At 38.5% G+C, this 21,759-nt stretch overlaps 1 protein-coding gene and 1 non-coding gene across 3 annotated transcripts in view; one reads left to right on the top strand and one right to left on the bottom strand.

Moving 5' to 3' along the window:
- Window positions 1–9,779, top strand: part of MYBL1 (MYB proto-oncogene like 1) — a 37,872-nt gene extending 28,093 nt beyond the window's left edge. Inside the window, exons 11-16 of one of the 2 annotated variants that reach the window (XM_004011712.5) lie at window positions 756–898; window positions 1,302–1,416; window positions 4,952–5,068; window positions 5,158–5,262; window positions 5,701–5,880; window positions 7,145–9,779. In XM_004011712.5, the coding sequence (XP_004011761.1) occupies window positions 756–898; window positions 1,302–1,416; window positions 4,952–5,068; window positions 5,158–5,262; window positions 5,701–5,880; window positions 7,145–7,273 (789 nt within the window). In that variant the 3' untranslated portion in view covers window positions 7,274–9,779. The remainder of the gene's footprint in view (window positions 1–755; window positions 899–1,301; window positions 1,417–4,951; window positions 5,069–5,157; window positions 5,263–5,700; window positions 5,881–7,144) is intronic. The other variant, XM_004011713.5, reaches the window with a different exon arrangement.
- A 3,351-nt stretch (window positions 9,780–13,130) lies between these two features.
- LOC114116510 (U6 spliceosomal RNA) lies at window positions 13,131–13,237 on the bottom strand. The gene has a single exon (XR_003590413.2). It is a non-coding gene; the product is annotated as a U6 spliceosomal RNA (small nuclear RNA).
- Window positions 13,238–21,759: the final 8,522 nt, after the last annotated feature.

Genomic DNA, 21,759 nt, shown 5'->3' with positions numbered 1-21,759 from the left:
TGCAATGCAGGAGATCCCAGTCCAGTTCCTGGGCTGGGAAGATCCTCTGGAGAAGGGATAAGCTACCCACTCCAGTATTCTTGGGCTTTCCTTGTGGCTCAGACAGTAAAGCATCTGCTTGCTCATCTGCCCAGGGAGACCTGGGTTTGATCCCTGGGTTGGAAAGATCCCCTGGAGAAGGGATAAGCTACCCACTCCAGTATTCTTATCTGGAGAATCCCCATGGACAGAGGAGCCTGGCAGGCTATAGTCCATGGGGTCGCAAAGAGTCGGACACAACTGAGTGACTAAGCACAGCACACCACAAACTTACTCTGAGTTCTCTATGTTCTTATAGAAAGGAGCATTTAAGATCATTTATTAATAAAATCATAAAACTTTTTTTCAATTATACCATTGTACAAAGCTTACCGTTAGCAAAGCAGCTAGTTATGGCTTCTATAGATTCTCATTTGATAAGATATTACTGTTTGGAAATTTTTTATTGTGTTTTGTTACTTTTGGATTTTTGTTAAATAGCTATTTTTGGAATACCTGTCAGGTGTTAAACACTGTTCTAAGAGCTGGGGAAGCAGCAATGAACAAAACAAAATTTCCTGCTCTCGTGGAACTTTATTTTTATAGAGTGGAATGTAAATATATTATTATTGGTATCTTTTCCAGAAAGGAATGGAGAAATAACTTGAAAATTTAATCAGTTTGATATTTGTGTAGGATTTTTACATTTTAGAAATTGTCTCTACACTCTTTTTTAGTTTTTCAACACATGTCCTGGAAATGAACAAATTAATATAGAAAATCCTTCATTCACATCAACCCCTATTTGTGGGCAGAAGGTTCTCATTACAACTCCTCTTCATAAGGAAACAACCCCCAAAGATCAAAAGGAAAATGTAGGGTAAGTAGATACTAAGTAATTGTGTTGAAGAAAATGGAAAGCAGTTTCAAAAGTAGATTAACTTTTTGTCCATTTATATGTATATCATAATCCTTTTCCTATGAGATTTAGAATTTAAAAAAATCATAACCTTGAATTTTATCCCTAGGAGACTAGAAATCAGCTAAAGGTGGTATAGAAGTTTGATCTTAAGCAAATAACATTTTTAGTACTTATTTCTACATTAATCTTTTTTCTGTTTTAAGATGATTGGAATAAGAATAGGCAGGCAAATTTTAAAAGTCTTGGAATATTTAAAGCATGTATATATACCAGAAACATTCAGTGTGTGCTTTTATGATGGCTTTGTCTTCCTTAACTTACATGAAATCAAATTTTGACTATAATAAAAATATCTGGACAGGTTTAGAACACCTACTATTAGAAGATCCTTATTGGGTACCACACCAAGGACTCCTACTCCTTTTAAGAATGCGCTTGCTGCTCAGGAGAAAAAATATGGACCTCTTAAAATTGTGGTGTGTATACTCCTTTTATTTTTAAAAACATTCCTAATTTTAATAAGACAAATTTTGATTTTTTTATCCTTGATTTTTAACATTTAAAAAAGATGTTCAATGAACTGGATTAAAAAGACTTACCTCCTATACGTTTGAATTTGTGTTAATCTTTTTCCTTGTAAATAAATCCTTGCTTGGCTTGTTTTGAATTTACACTTTCTTTATGTCATCCAGAGAAAGCAAATCAAGTATCAGTAGAACTCATTTCTTAATACTAAAACCTACCTTTTAGTAGTTGCAGTAGCAGTTACCTACAGTATAATAAAATAATTTTAATATTTTGATATACATAAGCACTGGAGAAGGAAATGGCAACCTACACCAGTATTCTTGCTTGGGAAATCCCATGGACAGAGGAGCCTGGTGGGCTACACAGTCCATGGGGTCAACAGGAGTTGGACACGATTTAAACAACAAAATTACATAAGCACATTCCTAGTAATATTTATGAAACTGATCATGATACCTCTTTAAGGCTCAGTTTCCTCTTCTATTCAGTGGATATTACAAAACACCCCAGCAGGTTATTTATGAAGGTAGATAATAGAAATTAAGGGGCTGGTACTAGGATTCAAGTAGTATGTGCTTAGTTGCTGCTGTTTTATTTTAGTAATGATGGGTAACAGTAGTAGTACGTGAATAGAGGTGGCAAGTGTTATAAGAATAGTTTAGGCAGGTACTTTCATATATATATTGTCAATGTTGAAGTACCTTAGGTGAGCCATGAGCATTCTGATTCTAGGCAGATATAGATTACTGACAAATTAGGTACATTAGAAATAAAATATGATTTTTAAAATGGCCATTTCTAGGGTACTTTAGTTATGTAAATCAGTTAATAAATTCTGGTTTACTTGATCAATTTTCTACAAAAAAGCATGTATCGCACTCAAATGTTCTAGTCTTTTCCTTATTTTGAAATACTGTTTTAGAGGGTACATAATAAGATTGAGCAAGTCTTTTTGCCACTTAGCTCCATATACTGCTATTAAAAAAAAAAAAACTTTAGCGTTCTCTAAACTTCTTAGTTTTTATGCATATACATAATAATAGTGGGATCACGTTATGTACTTTTTGGTAACCTTTTTAAATTTATAAATTGCATTCATGTTTTTGTACTCTTCCATTGTATGGACTTACCTAGTTGATTTAACTAGTTTATTTCAGCATTTTTTTACTCATTAAAAAAAAACAAACCATTAATTTAACAAATACTGACTGAGTGCCTCCTGGGGTGCCAGCTGCTGGGCTAGTCTTTTGGGGATGTAATGTTAAACATGTCAGGTGTGGTTCCTGCCTTTATAAGGGTGTATGGCCTAATTGAGAATTCTAAAAATAAGCAATAATTTGAAAACATTTGAAAAATTCTGACAGTTCCTCAGGGTCATTTCGCCAACATATACTTTGAATAAAAATTGTTATTTTAATAATAATGCACAAGAAATTAGGTTTCAGGTATCTAAAGTCCCTATCAGTTTGTTCGTGTTTGGGAAGAATTTATCCATTGCCAAAATAGGTTGTTTTCATAAAAAATTTAAGATAAAAGGAAAGTACAGATTTTGCAAGTAAAATTTCTAAAATATCTGCAGGCTCATTTGCAGCAAGCTGACTTCATTCCTCCAGTTGTTTACTGAGCGCCTGCTGTGTGCTAACCACTGAGATTTCTTTCATATCTTACTATGGATCAGATGTGCTTCTTAGACTTTGGCTTTCTAGGACACTTGTATTCCTTTTTTTTTTTTAACTGAAGTATAATCAATTTACAATGTCAAGTTAGTTTCTGATGTACAGCAAAGTGATTCAGTTAGATATATATACATTCTTTTTCATATTCTTTTCCATTATGGTTTATTACAGGATATTGAATAATTTTATAGTCCCATGTTCTATATCTTGTTTTTTATCCTTTCTATATATAATAGTTTGCATCTGCCAACCCCAGATTCCTAGTCTTTCCCCCTCCAACCCCTCTTGCTCCATGGCAACCACAAGTCTGTTATCTTTGTGAGTCTGTTTCTGATTCATACATAAGCCCATTTGTGTCATATTTTAGATTCCATATGTAAGTGATATCATATGGTATTTGCCTTTCTCTGTCTGACTTGACTTAGTATGATAATCTCTTGAGTCCGTCAGTGTTCCTGTATAAGATGTTTTCTTTCTTTTTTAATGGCTGAGTAGTATTCCATTATATATGCACCACATCTTAGGGCACTTGCATTCTTACAGGCGAAAGAACGGATTTCAGATTCCTTTTTAAGAACACATAACCTGTGTTCTTTGTGAAACGTAAGCCTTAAAACGAGCTCTTAGAGCAACACACAGAAATACTCACATAATTCCTGCATGTCTCAGGCTATAGATGAGAACACTTTAAACATTGTGTTTCCATTTTAAAATTTTTGTAAGTACTGTGAAACCTCGTTTATGTATGGATGCTATTCTCTCTAACTTTGTTGACTGGGAATGTAAGCTGCTGGTCATTACACGCTGCCAGTTTGTTCTTTGGTTTAGTGGAGCTTTGATTACTTTTTTTTTTAAAACAGGTCTTGGTTATGGTAGATCTTAAGACCTATGGTAGGTCTTAATATAATTTACATTTTTTTCTGAATTATATAGTATGCTTAGTTATTTGAGGACTTCCCTGGTGGCTCAGATGGTAAAGAATCTGCCTGCAATGCTGGAGACCTGGGTTTGATCCCTGGGTTGGGAGCATCCCCTGGAGAAGGGAACAGCTACCCACTCTAGTATTCTTGCCTGGAGAATTCTATGGACTTTATAGTTCACGGGGTCTCAGAGAGTTGGACGTGACTGAGTGACTTTCTGTAGTTATTTGATAGAAAGATAAATGAATAATATTTTGAGACTATTTCATCATTCAGCCCACATTCAAGGGTTTTTTTTTGTATTCTCCCTTCCCACACTCCAGTACACACATAGACAGCCACAGACACGCATGCACACACGCATGCTTCCTGAACACCGACTCAGCTCTAAGCGTAAGGCTAGATGTGGAGAGATGTATACAGAAGAAAAAGCTCTTATACAGCTTACATATGTAGTAGTAAGACAAACATGCAAACTAGTAATTACACACTGTATAATAACTACAATAAAAATAGGATGAGAGCTACTGTCGCCCAAATTTATTCTGTGTTTGCTGTTTTTATGTAAAAATAGGGAAGTAATCTCTTTTTTTTTTAATTCTGAAGCTCCTGATTGAAGCAGGAGCTATAATGGGTTCCCCCAAGGGAAGACTTTTATTTAGTGCCTTGCCATGAAGGAAGTGGCACACTTCATTCAGTGCTTGCAATGTGCAATATTATTTTTGCCATTCAATGGATTAGTTAATTTATTCAACTTATATGTCTATAAGGGCTGGGAGAAAATTATGCCAATAATGAAAAAGTATAAAAGTTGGGTTTCTGTATATGGGGATAAAAAAGGAAGTGCTGTAAAAGGCTTTTTAAAACCCCTTTTAAAAATAATTTAGTCACAGCCACTTGCCTTCTTGGAAGAAGATATTCGGGAAGTTTTAAAAGAAGAAACTGGAACAGACATATTCCTCAAAGAGGAAGATGAACCTGCTTACAAAAGCTGCAAGCAAGAGGTGATCTTTTAGTATTGTTATTGATAAAAGTCTTTGTCATGTTCCAGTGACTTGGCCATAATGTCCCTATTGTAAATTATTCATTCTAGCATACCGCTTCTGTCAAGAAGGTCAGAAAATCACTAATCTTAGATAATTGGGAAAAAGAAGAACCAGGTACTCAACTGTTAAATGAAGACCTTTCAGACTTGCAGGTTTGTAAAGGATTTTCCTTATATTAAGATGGTTGCTTTAAGCTCTAGTGGTTCTTGTGCTTTACTCATTGTGTGGTTAATTCATTAGAGATCATAGAGGGTTTCCATTGGTGGTATTCAGCCTAATTCAGAGAGAAACAGTTAACTGTAGAGAATATTTCATTCACATCCTTGCTTTTTATATTTGTTTTTTGTTTTGAGAGAAGTTAGCTCTCTTATGTCAAAGAGTGATAGTCCTCAAAGCTTGAAATTTCAATGTTTATCTTTGGTTCACCTCTTAAATATTTAATTTCGCTACATTGCTAGAAATTTCATCGGAGTGAAAGCTTCCTTGGAGGGACATGCACAGGATTTCCACTACCACTTACTCCATAGTCCTTCTGTTCGTCTCCATTTTTGAATTAGTTATTTTATTTTCCTCTTTCTTTTTTCTCTTAGTCAGAAAATATATTTACAACATCTTTATTAATGATACCATTATTGGAAATACATGACAATAGGTGCAACTTGACTCCTGAAAAACAAGATATAAATTCAACCAACAAAACATATACACTTAATAAAAAGAAACCAAACCCTAACACTTCCAAAGTTGTCACATTGGAAAAGAATCTTCAGGTATGAATTTATAAATTTCTTTCAGTGACTTTTGTTGTTGTGTATTCAGTTATCACTTTGGACCTACTGATCACAAATCATACTTTTTCTTTTAAACTCAAAATTGACTATAATAGTAACTAGACATTCACCATTGTTTTGTCACTCAAACTAGATTTGGGTTTCTGAGAGACTCACTCATCAGGGCACATATAAAGTAAACACCTGGAATTATAACTGGGGACTCTCCTGGTGATTTCTTAAGCACTGTTTCATTCTTAAACTAAAAATACCTAAATCTACTTCTGGCACCTCTTCTTCTGTAATAAATCATTGTAGCCCAAATTGCAACTTTTAAAGGGTAAGTGGTTGGAAGCAGTTTCAACTTGAGTTTGTTGGTATAATGGTTTCCAGTGAACTTTCTGGCTCATAGTGGTAAAACAGAATGGTTTTTTTTCAGATACTGTGCAGCCATTATGTCGCTGCAAATGAAAGCTGGAAAATTTTTTACTGTATCTTAAGAATTCAACCTAGAGAATTTGAGAGGTCACTGAGGAAAAAGTTCTCTTCTTTACGCCACAAAGGCTGCAGAACTAGCATTCCTGACATTCAGGCATTCCTTGAAAACATCTTTGGCAGTCAGCTGTGTGGGGCCTCCTCTCCTTATTGAGGCGCTGCTCCTCACAGAGCCGTGCAGCACATTCTCTGAATCCATTTAACGTGATCTGATTTACCAGTGTTTAACACAGAACTTTTCAGGAAAATTTATTACATAGGAGGTCATACCTATACAGTAGTAACCTTGATAATAGAGGACAACAAATGTAAACTTGACTTTGTGTTATTTTTCCTAATATGCAAGACATAAAGCAGCCTCGGTTCATTTTTTGACATTATATCCTCTTTAAATCTTTTGCAAAACTTTGAAGCAGTAAAGACTAATATTTCTGTGCTCAGACTGATTTTGTAAAGCAACTATATACTCCAATTTAAAAATAAACTGGAATTGATTTGAGGGGCAGCTATGGAAATAGAACTTTTAAACTGCCTTCACAGGCCTGTATATGGCTAAAACATTGACTAACAATTGATCATAAACATTTTAATATATGATTTTGAAACATCATTATTTAAAAAGAATCACAATGCCATTGTAAAAAAACATTTTATAGTAATTACTTATCAAATATCCAATCAATTAATTGATTTTTTAAAAGTTAATTGTGAAGTAGAATGGATAGTTTTTTTAGCAGTTTTCACATCACTATTAATATTTCCTTCCTAGTCAACTTGTGAATGGGAAACAGTGGTTTATGGGAAGACAGAAGACCAACTTATCATGACTGAACAAGCAAGAAGATATTTGAGTACTTATACAGCTACAGGCAGCACTTCAAGAGCTCTCATACTGTGATTGTTACTAAGACTGATGAAATGCCCCCACTCCCTTACTAGATTCTATACTAAGTTAGGCTGCAATGAATTTTTTTTGTTGATTGTTTTTAAAGTTTTAAAACAGCCCTAAAACGGTTTACATCCTTCTTCATATTGGGCAAGCAGAAAGCTAGGCACTTAAGTGAGGGGTAGGCAATTTCATAGTTTATTTTTTTAAGACATGAGATTTTTAAAAATTGTTTTTAAAAAACAAGATGGGGAAATCATATTAGAATGTTCAAGGATATTCTGAAAGTAAATTCTCACATCTTTTCTTCAGAAGATACATGTTGCTACTCTCCTGATGCTGCAGTTTTGTTATAGATAGGTCTTACAAGTATGTGTGATTTCTGAAATTAGTCTCTATACAGAAAGCACACATGGCCTTATGAAGTACTTTTGCCTATCTGCTGATTTACTTAGGCTACCATTTACAGAGAAACACAGTGGGAAGGCATTTAAAAGAATAAAAGTTGCACTACTAATTTTTGGTATTTTTCAAAAAATAGTAAAATTAACTACAGTGTTAAATGTATTTATTTGAGCGTAGTCCTCAAAACAAAAGGCATTGCAAAAATGTTTTTTCCTTATTGGTAAAGAGTCAGTATTTTCTCCATAAATCTCAGAGAGCTGAGAGTTTTGTTGAATGTATTGTACAGTATGTAGGAGCAGGAAAACTTTGTAAATTGGAAAGAAATCTGTTTTTATAATTTATTTTCATTTTTAAAGCTTAAATGTAGATATTTAAACTTATACAGGGTGTCTAGAAGCCAATGTTGTTTCCTGTTATTACAGATAACATAGTAAAGAACAATTTTGACTTTTAAGTATGAAACAGTAGTAAGTTATAGCTGCAAAGAATTCAGTATCTATACTGTATGTCACATCTACCTAAATATTGCACTATGTCCTTTAAATCATGTTGGTTATAAAGTAGTTCTAAAAATTTACTAAATAATAATTTAATATTTTCTTTTTAAATTATATGGGGGGTCATATAAATTAATCTGGTGATTTGTATATTTGTTTTAAATTTTTGCATTTTGTTTAAAAAAATAATATGGTACTTTGGTCCCTAAAAACAGTCTGCACTTAGAAGTTTATTATATTTACTCAGTGTTTAAGAAGTAGAGAACATTATCTTTTATTTATAAAAATATTTGTCCTTTTATAAATGTTTTGTGTTTCTCTACAGGTTACAACAGTTGCTTCAGTTGCCTGTTTTAGGTGTTTGCACTTACTTTATTTCTTCTTGAAAGAATGTCTTTATTTGCTTTTGTGTAGAGATTTTATGTAATTTTTTGAAACATATAATGGTATGCTGTCAACTTAAACACTGACAGGTAAATAGAATTGTACACTGTAGTTGTAATTATTTGTAATTGACACACTCTCTCCCTCTCCACTCCTGAAGTATGCTGCTATAGAAAATAGCAGAATCGGCTTGCTGCTATGAGAGAAGGAAAGAGCGACCACCACTTGCACTGTGTGAAAACATAAAAAGTATGATGATGGCAAGTTCTCAAGTTAACTTAATGGAATCAACCATTACCAGGCAAATTCTTGCAAATACCAAAATGCTCTGCCTTAAAACAAAAACAGCTTAAGATTCTCTGTTGATGGAAATGGAAATACGAAGTATTTTAATGCCTAGCTTTTGAACAGTAGACCTAAAAGGATTTTAAGCTATTTAAATCTACTTGCTCATTTTTGCATATTATATGTAGTGAGAAGTGAAGAAAATGTGTGGTACTAAGATTATGCCTTGTTGATAACAAATAGATGAACCAATTTGAATCTTCCTAGCATGTTTGTTAAGTATGTTGATTGCTTCCTAATTAGTGAACTTCTCACAGAAATTTCACTTTGTAAAACCAATGATTGTAGCAAAATCATACTGGATCATTTCAATTTCAGTTACCTTGAACTAATAGCACATAATGGTTCCCTTTTATCTTTTCTCTTTTTTAATGTAGCCCTTGGCTGGTTTGGATGTACATAGTCTCCAATTACCAAAGTATAATATCTTGGAAGAGCTATATTTTTTTAAAGCATAGTTTTTCTTGAGCATTAAATTATCCCACATGTAATATATTGCAGATAAGCTTGGGATTTTTGGACATAGTACGTATTTCAGTTGGTATTGGTTGAGTCCTCCAGTTAACTGCTTTGTTGCTTTTTGCAAGAAGATTTTTTAATCTTAAACATGTCAGGCATCTTAAATCACCTTTTATACTGTTATGTTCAATTTGAATTTCTTTCAGTGTGTTAAAAATGCCAGACATAACATGTAGCAGCCATACTTGCATGGAAACTGACTACACATATAATACTGCATTTTGTTGTAAGGTTTTCGCATTAATACAGCCATTACCCTGACTAAATTGAGTTTTTTGATGTATGGGAAAAAACTTTCCATTGTAAGAGAATCTTGCATACAATGTTGACTGTTAACATCCACAATAAAGCATCTGTGTACAAGCTGACGTGGCATTGCCCATTTCACTCAGATTTTGTGTTTTGTATTGACTGACCCTTGAAGGACTTAACCCAATATTCTGTGCTTAAACCATTTTTCTCCTTTCAGGTGATTTCATCCGTTAACACAACTTGACCTCTTTACTCAAGAAATGAAAATATATTTCCATTTCTTGAGCCTCATTTAGAGCCATATTTTCAACTGCCTTTAGAGATTTCCATATGACTCTTCTGTCAACACCTTAAATGTAGGATGTTCTCTTTTTCTCCAGCTTGAACCTGCCCCTCCTTTGTTCTCTTAATGGTGTTACTTTCCCTTCAGTCACTCACTGAGAAACCTTGTTCCTCTCCCTAAACTTCCACGTGGAAATCTGTTTTAAAATCTTAGCCCACTGAGAGGCTCAGCTCTAATTCCATTCCTTCCTCTCTGACTTAGATTATTGCACTTATCACTCTGCTCTCCATTCTCCAGAAGTATCAAGAAATTGTTCTGTGACATCAGGGTGTCACCTAGGCATGGCTGACTGGTCACCCAGACAGGTTTGTGCAGTATTATATCGCTTTAGTCAATGTCACCATCCAGATTTTACCGTTAGCCTTCTAGGTTTAGAAATCTGATGGATTAACCCATCAGATTAAGAGACTAAAACGAGTTTACCCCTCACTGGAATGTCTGTATCAAGTGAGTGAGACTGACACATGAACTCAGAACACATTAATTTACAGTGTGAAATCTTAAGTCCTGAGAGGAAAGACAACTGCTTACATGTGAGCGTAAAGCTGCTGCTGCTGCTAGGTCGCTTCAGTCATGTCCGATTCTGTGACCCCATAGATAGCAGCCCACCAGGCTCCTCTGTCCCTGTGATTCTCCTGGCAAGAATACTGGAGTGGATTGCCATTTCCTTCTCCAATGCTTCGTGCATGCTAAGTCGCTTCAGTCATGTCCGACTCTGTGTGACCCCTATGGACAGCAGCCCACCAGGCTCCTCTGTCCACGGGATTCTCTAGGCAAGAGTACTGGAGTGGGTTGCCATTTCCTTCTCCGGTGAGGGTAAAGAAACATGAAAACACAGAGATTTTATCACCTCTCCTGTTCACAGACCTTCCACAGTTGTCTGTTGCCTAAATAACAAGAATTCTCCTTCACTTCCTTATCTGGACCTGGGGACCTGGATCTTTCAGAACAATGTATGCATGCTTCTGCCTTCGTGCCTCCCCTCATTGCTGTTTCTCTTTGTCTCCCTACCTGTTAGAATCCTACGCAGCCTGCAGGGCACAGGTATGTGTCATTTCCTGATTATCCTGGTGCGTCCATAAAATGTTCCCACTAGACTTTATGTTCTGAAGAGTAGGAATTGCTCTTTATAACTCCTGCATCTAGGAGTCTCAGGAAGTGTTAAATTGAAAGAATGTTAAAAAATAGTCATGACTCTTAGGAGATATTAACCGTATTTGTTTTACACAATGGGTTGTGAATAGCTTGGGTTTCTTAGTTTTGCTTTATAGTCCGCTATTATTTTGTTAAAAATCTTTTGAGCTCCTTATATAACCCTGTGATTTCCTGCCTGATTTATCTAGTTATAGAGCAGTAGGCTTGCCAGCCAATCAGACTTTTAATTGTAATATAAAACAGATGGAAGGTTTTGAAGAGGTACTTCCTACTCTGTGACTCTGTGAGAAGTGAAAAGTTATTTTTAATTAGGTAGTGGAGGATAAAACAAGTGCAGTTCCATAAAAGCAGGGAAGGGGAGGATTACTTCCCCTTCCCTGGCTGTTTTTGATTTTAAACAAGGTCAAGAAGATGTTAAAAATATTGGTAGAAAACCAAGATAAAGTATAGCAGGGAAAAAAATTATTCATGGCTGAGCTGACATGTTGGGAAGAGAGAGTTTTTGAAAACTTTAATATCTTGGCATCAGTACATTGAGTTTGAGCAAACTCCATGTTAAAAGCAGTGTACTCTCCTGCCCTTAGTTTTGAAGGCCTCAGATCTGGTGTGCTTATTCAAGTTCCAAGTACAGAATGTGCTAACTTTGAGGAGAGTTTTCTGACCAGCACAGGGAAAGGAGGAGGGAGATTGACTACTCTGGTTTTACTATAATTTTGCCAAAGTTTGGATAACATTCTGACATAATTTCCTAAGACTCAATACAGTTAGCACTTATTTGTTCAACTAGCAACCAGTACTTACCTGCATGCTTATAGTACCTGGCACTAGGTGAGCTATGGTAAATAGGACATGACCCTTCCTTTGAGGAAGCTGATGTTTTAGAAGGGGAGATAAATAAGTATGTAACAGAAATAGCATCTCTACTCCTTTTGGCCAAAAGTGAGACAGATCAAGTAGCCAAATTTTGTTTGAGAATAAGGGGATGGTGTGTCATTGCCCCGATAGTGTGGATTTTCCCTTTAAACTGTGGAGAACTGTGTCCAGGTGCCTTCCACCCTAGGAAGTTCACAGGCTAAAAGTTTGAGTACAAGTAACAGTTGCAACCATGTGCCAGCAGTAACATCCTACCAACAACTATTAGGTAAACATTTTATAATCCACTCCTGTGAATTTGGAAGCAGGCTTGAATTAAGAGGCTTGTCCAAACTCAGTACAATGCTAAGCTGAGATTCATTCAGACATCTGAGAATTGGGTGGATTCTTTAAAATTAAGCACAGGGCACAAAATACATATATATATATATATATATATATATATATATATATATATATACTTCTATAAAAATATAAAAACACAAAACTAGTGTATAGTAGGGTTGGGGGGTTGTTGAAGGGAGCCTGGGAGGGAGGCCCCTGGAATGCTGCAATGCTCCATTTCTTGCTCTGGGTGCTAGGTTTTTTTGTGTGTGTGGCGGAGGAAAAGGAAGGACCACACGTCATGGCTTGTAGACTTAGTTCCCCAACCAGGGATTGAACCCAGGTCTTGGCACTGAAAGTGTGGAGTCCTAACCACTGGACAACCAGGGAATTCTCTGGGTGCTGATTTGATGGATGGATTCAAGCTCTACTATTATATGTGTACTTTTCTGTGTTTATATACATTGTGCTTCAACAACACGTTAAAACAATCCTAGTTTGGATTGTAGAGGAAAATACAAATGTAATGAATTATTCCTTGCCTGTACCTATGATTACTGTACTTGTAAGCATCTACAATGCTAGCCCTGTTAATGGGTGTTTCACTGTTATTCTCCAGCATATGTTGGGCCCATTTCTTCTGGTAAATTTTTGTTAAATTTCTGCATGGAATAAGTGAACTGTGTGGACTACTTCTTTGGTCTGTATATACCAAATATACCAAAAGTTTACATGTAAGAGCTTTCTCCACTGAATGAATACTTTTTCTTTTTTTAATATGGGACGCTTTATGAATTTGCGTGTCTTCCTTGTGCAGGGGCCATGCTAATCTTCTCTGTATCATTCCAATTTTAGTATATGTGCTGCCGAAGCGAGCACTGAATGAATACTCTTGTTATAATCCCTCATAAAAGTCCACAATTGAACCTAGCCTCCACCTTAAAATTCAATCTTTTACTCCCATCCCACTGAAATTTCCATATTCAACGAATTACAGCTCTGTCTAATGTAGTCCACTAGTTAGTTAACTTTGTCAATTGCATCTCTTGATAGCACAATGTGTTGTTGTTACCTTGTTTATTTACCATTGATGTTCTATAAGCAAGCATTCACTTAATTCAACCATCTAATTGACCCACATCCTTCCTTCCAAAGTCCCCACACAGGCCTCCTCCAGGTTATTTAACACTTTTACTCGATTAACAATGCATGCAAATGATGTCAGCTAAGAGGGCTGCTGCTGCTGCTGCTGCTGCAGCTAAGTCGCTTCAGTAGTGTCTGACCTTGTGCAACCCCATAGACGGCAGTCCACCAGGCTCCCCCATCCCTGGGATTCTCTAGGCAAGAACACTGGAGTGGGTTGCCATTTCCTTCTCTAATGCATGAAAGTGAAAAGTGAAAGTGAAGTGGCTCAGTCGTGTCCAACTCTTAGCGACCCCATGGACTGCAGCCTACCAGGCTCCTCCGTCCATGGGATTTTCCAGGCAAGAGTACTGGAGTGGGGTGCCATTGCCTTCTCCAAGAGGGCTTCTGCTGCTGCTGCTGCTAAGTCACTTCAGTCATGTCCAACTCTGTGCGACCCCATAGACAGCAGCCCACCAGGCTCCCCTGTCCCTGGGATTCTCCAGGCAAGAACACTGGAGTGGGTTGCCATTTCAATAAGATATTTTATCTAACCGAATATGTCCAAAATATTATCATTTTAACATGAGTAATATACATTATTCGTGAGGTATTTTGTATTGTTTTTCCATTCTGAGTCTTTGAAATCCAATGTGCATTTTATACACATCTAAGCCCCAGCCAGCCACGTTTCAAGGGCTCAGTAGTCATGTGGTCAGTGGCTACCACACTGAGCAGTGCAGTTCTCAATCGCTAGGAATTTACAGGAAAAAATGTTTTGTAATTCAGAAGAAACACTACCTATTTTAGGCCACAGCAGAACAACTTCAGGAGAGAAACACCTTCCATGGGAGGCTGTGACAAAGGAAACTGATCCGTTTTCCTCAGGAGAAAGTTATGTTTGAAGTGAGACCTGGCAGATGGAAAGTGTGGGTGAGTGCTAAGTCACTTCAGTCATGTCCGACTCTTCGCTGGAGTGAGCTCCATGCCCGCCTCCTGGGAATCCTTCAGACCCAGGGACTGAACTTGCGTTGTTTATGTCTCCTGCATTGGCAGGTGGGTTCTTTATCACTAGTGCCACCAGGGAAGCTCAGCAGATGGGTAGGCATGAGGCAATCAGGTAGAGAAGAGCGAGGACCTGTGGGTTAAAGCCCTACCAAGGGGGCTAGTGTCCACATTGCAGACTGCAAGGCCAGAGGGGCTGAAGGTGAGATGGAGGAAGAGGACTGTGCAGAGAAGGCTCCTGAGGAAGAGGGGAGAGGGGGGGAACCCGAGTTCCCTGGAAGCGGACCACGGTAGAGGTTGGTAGGCAGGCCATGAACTAGGGGGTGCTCTTGTCCCCAGTGCCTGAAGGAGGCAGGGAAGAAGGCAGCACTGGGCAGAGGGAGATGCAGGCCTTGCCGTCTCCATGGGGACCTCTGAGGCTCCTCCAGAGAGAAACCCAGGTCTTGGGCCTGTCACCACACATGGGCTCCTCCGGAAAGGGGCCTGCCTTGGGCCAGCATTCACCTCAGCAGAGGACATTCTTTGACTTCAGTTTCTTTGCAGAACAAGAGTCGAGGTATTCTGCTGAGAGAAAAGGAGGAATGGTTGGAGAGGGAAGCACCATCAGAAATCTTAGGAGAATAAAGGATTTCTGAAACAATCCTTGAGAGACTGGGGAAGGGATTTGATCAAGGGCACCCAGTGGAACTAACAAGCAGCTTCAAGGACTTGTTTTAGGTTGGCAGGTGTGAGTTCAGGCCCTTGGGCTAGGTGGGTCAACATTGTGATCTTTTGTGTTCACCCAGCCCTGCCCACCCCCTGGGCTGAGTGCGTGGCCACAGGCAGGGCTCTGCACCAAGACATAGTGATGTGAGCCTGCCCTGCCTGGCACCGAAGTGCAGCAGTAGAGGAAGACCACAGCATGTCCATCTGCCAAATGGGGGCAAGGGAGTGTGGAATGCTATCAAGAAAGGTTAGGCAGGATGACATCCACTGGAAGTCACTTTGCCTCTTCTCAGTCCTCACTGCCCCTCCCTGGTGGTTGTCATTATTGGTTTTTTGTCGTAGCTTTTTATGTATGCTTTAATTCTTCTCCTGTATTTGCAGCTCTGAAGAGTTCCAGCTCCCACCGAGCCCTCAACAAATATTTTCTAAATGTTCTAGAGCAGCAGTCTCCAACCTTTTTGGGACCGGTTTCATGCAAGACAATTTTTCCACAGACTGGGGAGGGAAAGGATGGTTTTGGGATGATTCAAGTGCATTATATTTCTTGTGCACTCTATTTCTATTGTTACATCAGTTCCACCTCTGATCATCAGGCATTGGATCCCCGAGATTGGGACTCCCTGTTCTAGTGTTGTCTTCTGGTTTTATTTTGCCTCACCTACACTGACTTCATTATAGGTTAGCCAAGTGTTTGTTAGGGGGTGAGGAACGGAGCCTGGATCCACGCTGCAGGTTCCTCATTCATTCATTCACCCAATAGATGTTAAACTATAACCATGAACTAGTAGGGACAGATAGGACCTGGTTCCAATCTTTCGGGATTTAGTGTTTAGTGGGGAGAGAGACACACTAAGCAAATAACCACCTAAAGAGTATATGACCACAAACCATGAGGAACATTCTGAGGGAAAGGAATGCAGTGTTTTATGAGTGTCTCTAATGAAGGGATCTGACTAGATGGGTGGTCAGGCAGAGATTTCCCCAGGGAAATGAGGTTTGAGCAGAATCTTTCCTGAGAGAAATAGGGAGATAAAATAGAATATGAACAGAATGAGGCTAAAATTATTTATTGGCTGGCATTTGCTATACAGGCTCCATGTTGAACACACCTCCAGTCTGCACTCCCCCTCAGCAGGCAGGCTTCGGCGGCTTCTATTGCATCCACTGAAACACTGCATTCTAAGATCAGAGGCCACAACTGCAGGATGTTTAGGGTGCATGCCTGAACGTGACCTCAGCATCTTTCAAAGTTTCAGGAGGTCACCTGGTTGGGGAGTGTTGGAAGAAGGAATGCCACCTCCCAGGAAAGCTCTTTGACTTTCCTGGTTCTCAGTTACCAACTCTAGCTGCTTCTGGCAGAACTTTCCTTCCCAACAAGTACAGTTGGTCACTAGATATTGAATCTAGAAAATCAAGCCCAACATACACTATTAGGGCCTTATCAGTTATTTTAATTGTCAGTGTACTGTGTTTACTAATTATCATTAAGTCCCATAGAACTCTAGAGTTTATTGAAATAGTGTTTTTTTTTTTCCAAATGACTTGAAAGACAAAAATTATTAGGTAAATTCTTTTGTTAAAAATAATGTAAAAAATAAACTGCAAATACCCAGTGTAATAATAAGTGAAGGGTCTCATTGGATTATGTTTATGGATTTTTAGACAATTTTAACTTCTAGGTTGGTTTGTTTTTATGATCCACCTGGCTCTTGCCCATAATCTTGTCATTTCTGCTCAAGGAATATTGAAACCACACCCCAGAGAGTGAATGGAAGCTGGTGGCTACCAGGATTTGAGTTTGTCCTGCAGAACTACAGTTAGAAAAATGGCTTATTAAAACTCCTCTGCTTGTAAACTGCCTTCCTTGCTTAAGCTCATTTTTGTCCTATTTTCTTTCTTTTTTTCTTCTCTTTAATTTTATGCCTTCCTAGGTTCACATAGCCTAGTTGTTTTACAGGAATATGGAGTTATTTCTTGTCCAGTACCAACTGGCTAAGGCTGGTTGGGACCTCTGACCCTAAAATTGGGCCTGTGTAGGTGCCTGATGAATGGCCTTTTGACATCAGAGGATTGGGAAACTCCATCCTAAGATCCTGCTAAGTGCCTTCATTTTTGGATGTGCAGAAGTATGTAATCCAAATATACCTGTGCCTTTTCCCCTGCCTCCAATCACTTCTCCACACACCTGAGACCTCCCTGCTTATCTCATAAATATCCCAGCTCCCTCGACTTGAGAGAGGTGAAGCTGAGACTTATTCTCCCAGCTCTTCATTTGGCTGCCTTGTAGTAAATTCTTTCTTGGCTGGGAAACTTGGCATCTCAGTCTTTGGTTTGCTGTGCATTGGCCAACAGACCTACTTTGGTAACAATATCAGCTCATTCAAGTCACTGTGCTAACTATTTTGGATCATAGAAGTTTGAAAGATCTTAGATCTCTCTCTGTAAAATGGGAATTAATACACTATACTCTGTGTGTTTATTTCTTATTGCTGCTGTAACAAATACCACACATTTAGTCACTTAAAACAATGCAGATTTATTATCTTACAGTCTTGAAGTCAGAAATTTGAAGTCAGGGTCAATGGACTAAAGTCAAGGTGTCAGAAAGCCTATATTGCTTCTGGAGGCTCTAGAAGGAAATCTATTCCCTTGCATTTTCTAGCTCCAAGCGGCAGCCTGCATTCCTTGGTGCACAGCCCCTTCTTCCATCTTCAAACCAGGAGTCATTGGTGGAATCGTCTTCTTGCTACATCCCTGAGACATTTCTCTATCTGGACAAAATCTCCCTCTGTCACTTTGTGATTACATTGGGTCCATCTGGATAATCCAGGCTGATCTCCCCAAGTTAAGACCCTTAATTTGATGACATCTACCAAGTCTGTTTCACCATGTAAGGTAGGTAACATGTTTACAAGGTTTTGGGAATTTGCACATCAATGTATTGGGAGTGGGGTGGTCATTAGGCTGCTATAACAGTGTGAACGGTTGCATTTGTAGCAAATATGTAGCCATGGACAAATTTTTAATAATGGAGTGAATATAATATATAAATCACACAATGCTCAGAAGTTGTAATCAATGAAAAGAAGCTATCCAGATAGCCCTTATAAGATGAATTTTATCTTTAAAAATTTTGTTTGGACTTTATCTTAAATGCTCTTTTTTCTGTTATGGTATTTTAGTTTCTTTCTTAACTTTTTTTTTTTTTTAAACAAGGTTGGGCACACTTTCCTTATTAGGAATCACTATTCATCAAGTTACACTGATGTAACCGGAAAGAAAAATCAGGTCAGCCTAACGTTTGAAGAATATGAAAGCCAAAATTCAAGATGTGGGGAAGAAACCTGAGTTGAAGCTTTTGGAAAATTTAATTTAAAATTTGAGGTTAATTTTCTGACTAACAGAAGGCACCATTACCAGACATTTTCTTTCCGTATTTAAGGACATTTGCTTATAAGTATTCAATTATCTCCAAATATTTTAAAAATATACTCTTCTTTTTTTCATTATGAAAGAGAAAACTGTAGTCTTAGAAAAATCCTGACAAGTGATAGTTATGCCTCACCACCCACTCTTTAAAATCAGTGAACTGGTTTATTGTCTCCTCTCTCCAGCACTGAGGTGGTATCTCTCCCATCCTCCCTCCCATTAGTCTTATCTGCTTGGAAGATGGGGCTAAGCCTCCTAGTTAAGATCATCTGTTCATCGTTCCCGCCCAGCGTGTGGTCCTCTGACTCCATTCCTTCTTTGTTATATAAGGCAAGGTTACTGGAGAAGTTCTTCAGGCTGGAGAAACTGTAACTGCAGAAACTTTTTTTTTTCTTTCTTTTCATTAAAGGCAGAACCAAAACCGAGGTGAGTCATTTAAAATGAGACACTTTGCATCTCTTGCCTGGTGGGATGCCCAGGTTGTGTTTTATTTCACAGATGCCTAATTAACCCCTGTTTATCAAAGCCAAAGGATATCATGTAAAATGCAGCCACATGAAGCCGATCCTTGGAGGGATCTATGTTGTAAAGTGTGAAATCAGTCGCTGATGGACTACTTTTGTGGTCACCTTAAGACTTTAGCATCTTGGAAAAGTTGGTCCCAGAAGGGGGTACTTTTCTTGATGAGGCTACAGGAATTGGAAATAGTTCACTGAAACCTTTGTGAGTTACTTACAAAGATATAAAGGACTGTGGCGAAGTCCCAGTGGTATGAAGGCACACGCTTCTGTGTTGTCCAAACTGGTTTTCCCTGCAGTGATTTGTAAAAGCCGAATTGCTAAGGGCGGCGGGTCCCTCTGATGAGTACAGGCCACCAGAGAGGCCAGCCCTGGCAGTGTCCACTGCCAATGGGGCGTGAAGCAGACACATCTCCAGGCTTTTGTTCCCTAAGCAGACCAGCTTGGGCAGGAAATTCATCTGAGACTGCTCTGAATTAGAAACTACAAATTTATGAATGGTCCGTCTGCTCACAGGCCAGAGCCGTTGAATCTCTTGAGTCCTTTAACATTTTTCTAATTGCATCAGTGCATCCAAAAAAAATTTTTTTTATTTGACCATTGATTTTAGAATAAATAATTAAGGGGGATGAGCCAGATAAATGATGGCTTTACCTAGTTCCTCCTTTAACTCTAAATTGCTGGAGGAGATTATAAAAGCTCACAAAATCTATTAGTCTAAAAATCCATTACAAATGGCATAAGGCAGGCAGCGATTGTTAAAAAATGACTGTAAACTAACTAGAAGGAAACTGGTCTCTCTGAGGAGCCAGCACAGTATACAGTGTCGCATACCTCACCTCCATCTCCCAGTCACTGGAATTAAAGGAATAAGAATCAGGGTGTGAAATCCCCATAGGTTCCAGCCCTGATTTCTGAACTATTTCACTTGGTCCTCATAGCAACCTTCATGGGTAGCTATTATGATTCCATTTTGTAGATGAGCAAACTGAGGATCAGAGAAGTCTGACCTGCCCCAGATCACACAGACAAAGGTAGACTTACTATAAAGTAAATGAACTTCAGGGCCCCCACTTGCAAGGGCCCCTCGAGGGTGGTAGTCACATTGTTAGGGGGTCAGGACCCCAGTGGGGTGGGGTGGAAACAGATTGTAATCAGAGAGCGTCTCTACATAAATGTTTCTGATAAATTGTCTAAAGAGATCTCAGAAGGCAAGATTGAAATCTCTGGAAATGTGTTGTGATTTCCTTCTTCATTTCAAAGAAATATTCAATTCTGCTCTCAAGTTTGTGTTCTTAAAGAGAAGCCCCTAAGCTTTGGGCCCCTTAAGACCTACGTCTGCCTTTGAAGATAGGCGATGAGAGGTAGAACCATGTTTTGAACTTCTGATTCCAAAGCCTGTTCTATTTTCAGACCATGTAAAAACAGAAAAGTATAAACAGAACATCAAGTTTAAAAAAAAAAGCTGGATACGAGAATTGTAATAGTATAAAGCTTTTGCTCTTATCCAAGTCCCCATCTTTGGGCTTGGAAGTCCACAGCTCATCTTCCTCCACATCACATTCATGTCTGCTCCCTCCCAGGACCCAGGAAGGGCAACATGCCAGCGAGTGGTTGATAAACATCAGTTAGCTTGTATAAAGTAGTAAATGTAATTTATACTTTCATATTGGTTTACTGTTCACTTTCTAAAGGAGAAAGTACATGATGTCACCAGGGAGACACATAAATGGATGATAACATCTATACTTCCTGCAGTGGCTGAGCCCTGTAGATCTCATGGGAACTTATTTGTGTAATTTTGAGTCTTTTAATCAGTTTCTTTTGCTGTAACTCTTCATGATGTAGTGATAAAGGTTTGCTGATGGAGAAAGAGTGGCAAAGGGAATTATTTCCCTAGGCCATCATACAAATGAAGGAGATGGGGACGTACAGGCAAATACACAACAGTGCCAACTGATCTTCTGTGAAATGTCCATCGATGTCGCCCACCTCAAGGAACTGCTATACATCCTAGAAATAACTCATCTCCCCTTGCCACACCTACCATGCTGCCTGCATTGGTGCTCACCTAAGCTCTGCTTTCTTTCTCCACGTGGGGGACAGGCTGTCCTAGGAGCTGAATAGCCACCCTAGCTGGCTGCGCTTGCAGATCCTTCTCTGCCCATCATCTCTGGCTGCTGGATCACTGACTTCCTGGTTAACTTGATCTTTATCATCATCCTACAACAATGTTGAAATATTTCCATGTCTGAGAAAACAAGGCCCTCTACATCTCCCATTTCTTTGCAGAACTTCAGTTCCTCGCTCTCCCTCTTATCTGACAAATTTTCACCTTGCCCCTTTTGCTGTCCTAGTCTTATTCTCCTGACCTCTTAAGGACACGTGACAGAGCCTGAGCCAGTTCTTTCTCTCGGCCTCTGGGATCCTTCTGGTTTTTCTCCCTTTTACTGGCTTCTTCTCGGATTGCTTTCCTGTCTTCTCCTTTGTCCAATTTCTAAATAGTGGAGTTCCCAGGCCTCAGCCCGGGACCCCTTTTTCTTCTATATATTTCTCCTCCTCTAGTTCATGGCTTTAAATAGTATCATGCAGCCATGAAATTAAAAGACGCTTACTCCTTGG

The sequence above is a fragment of the Ovis aries genome, chromosome 9, assembly GCF_016772045.2.
Source record: "Ovis aries strain OAR_USU_Benz2616 breed Rambouillet chromosome 9, ARS-UI_Ramb_v3.0, whole genome shotgun sequence".
Classification (NCBI taxonomy): Eukaryota; Metazoa; Chordata; class Mammalia; order Artiodactyla; family Bovidae; genus Ovis; species Ovis aries.
Note: the sequence above shows the minus strand (reverse complement) of the source record. Positions and strands in the feature narration are given on the sequence as shown.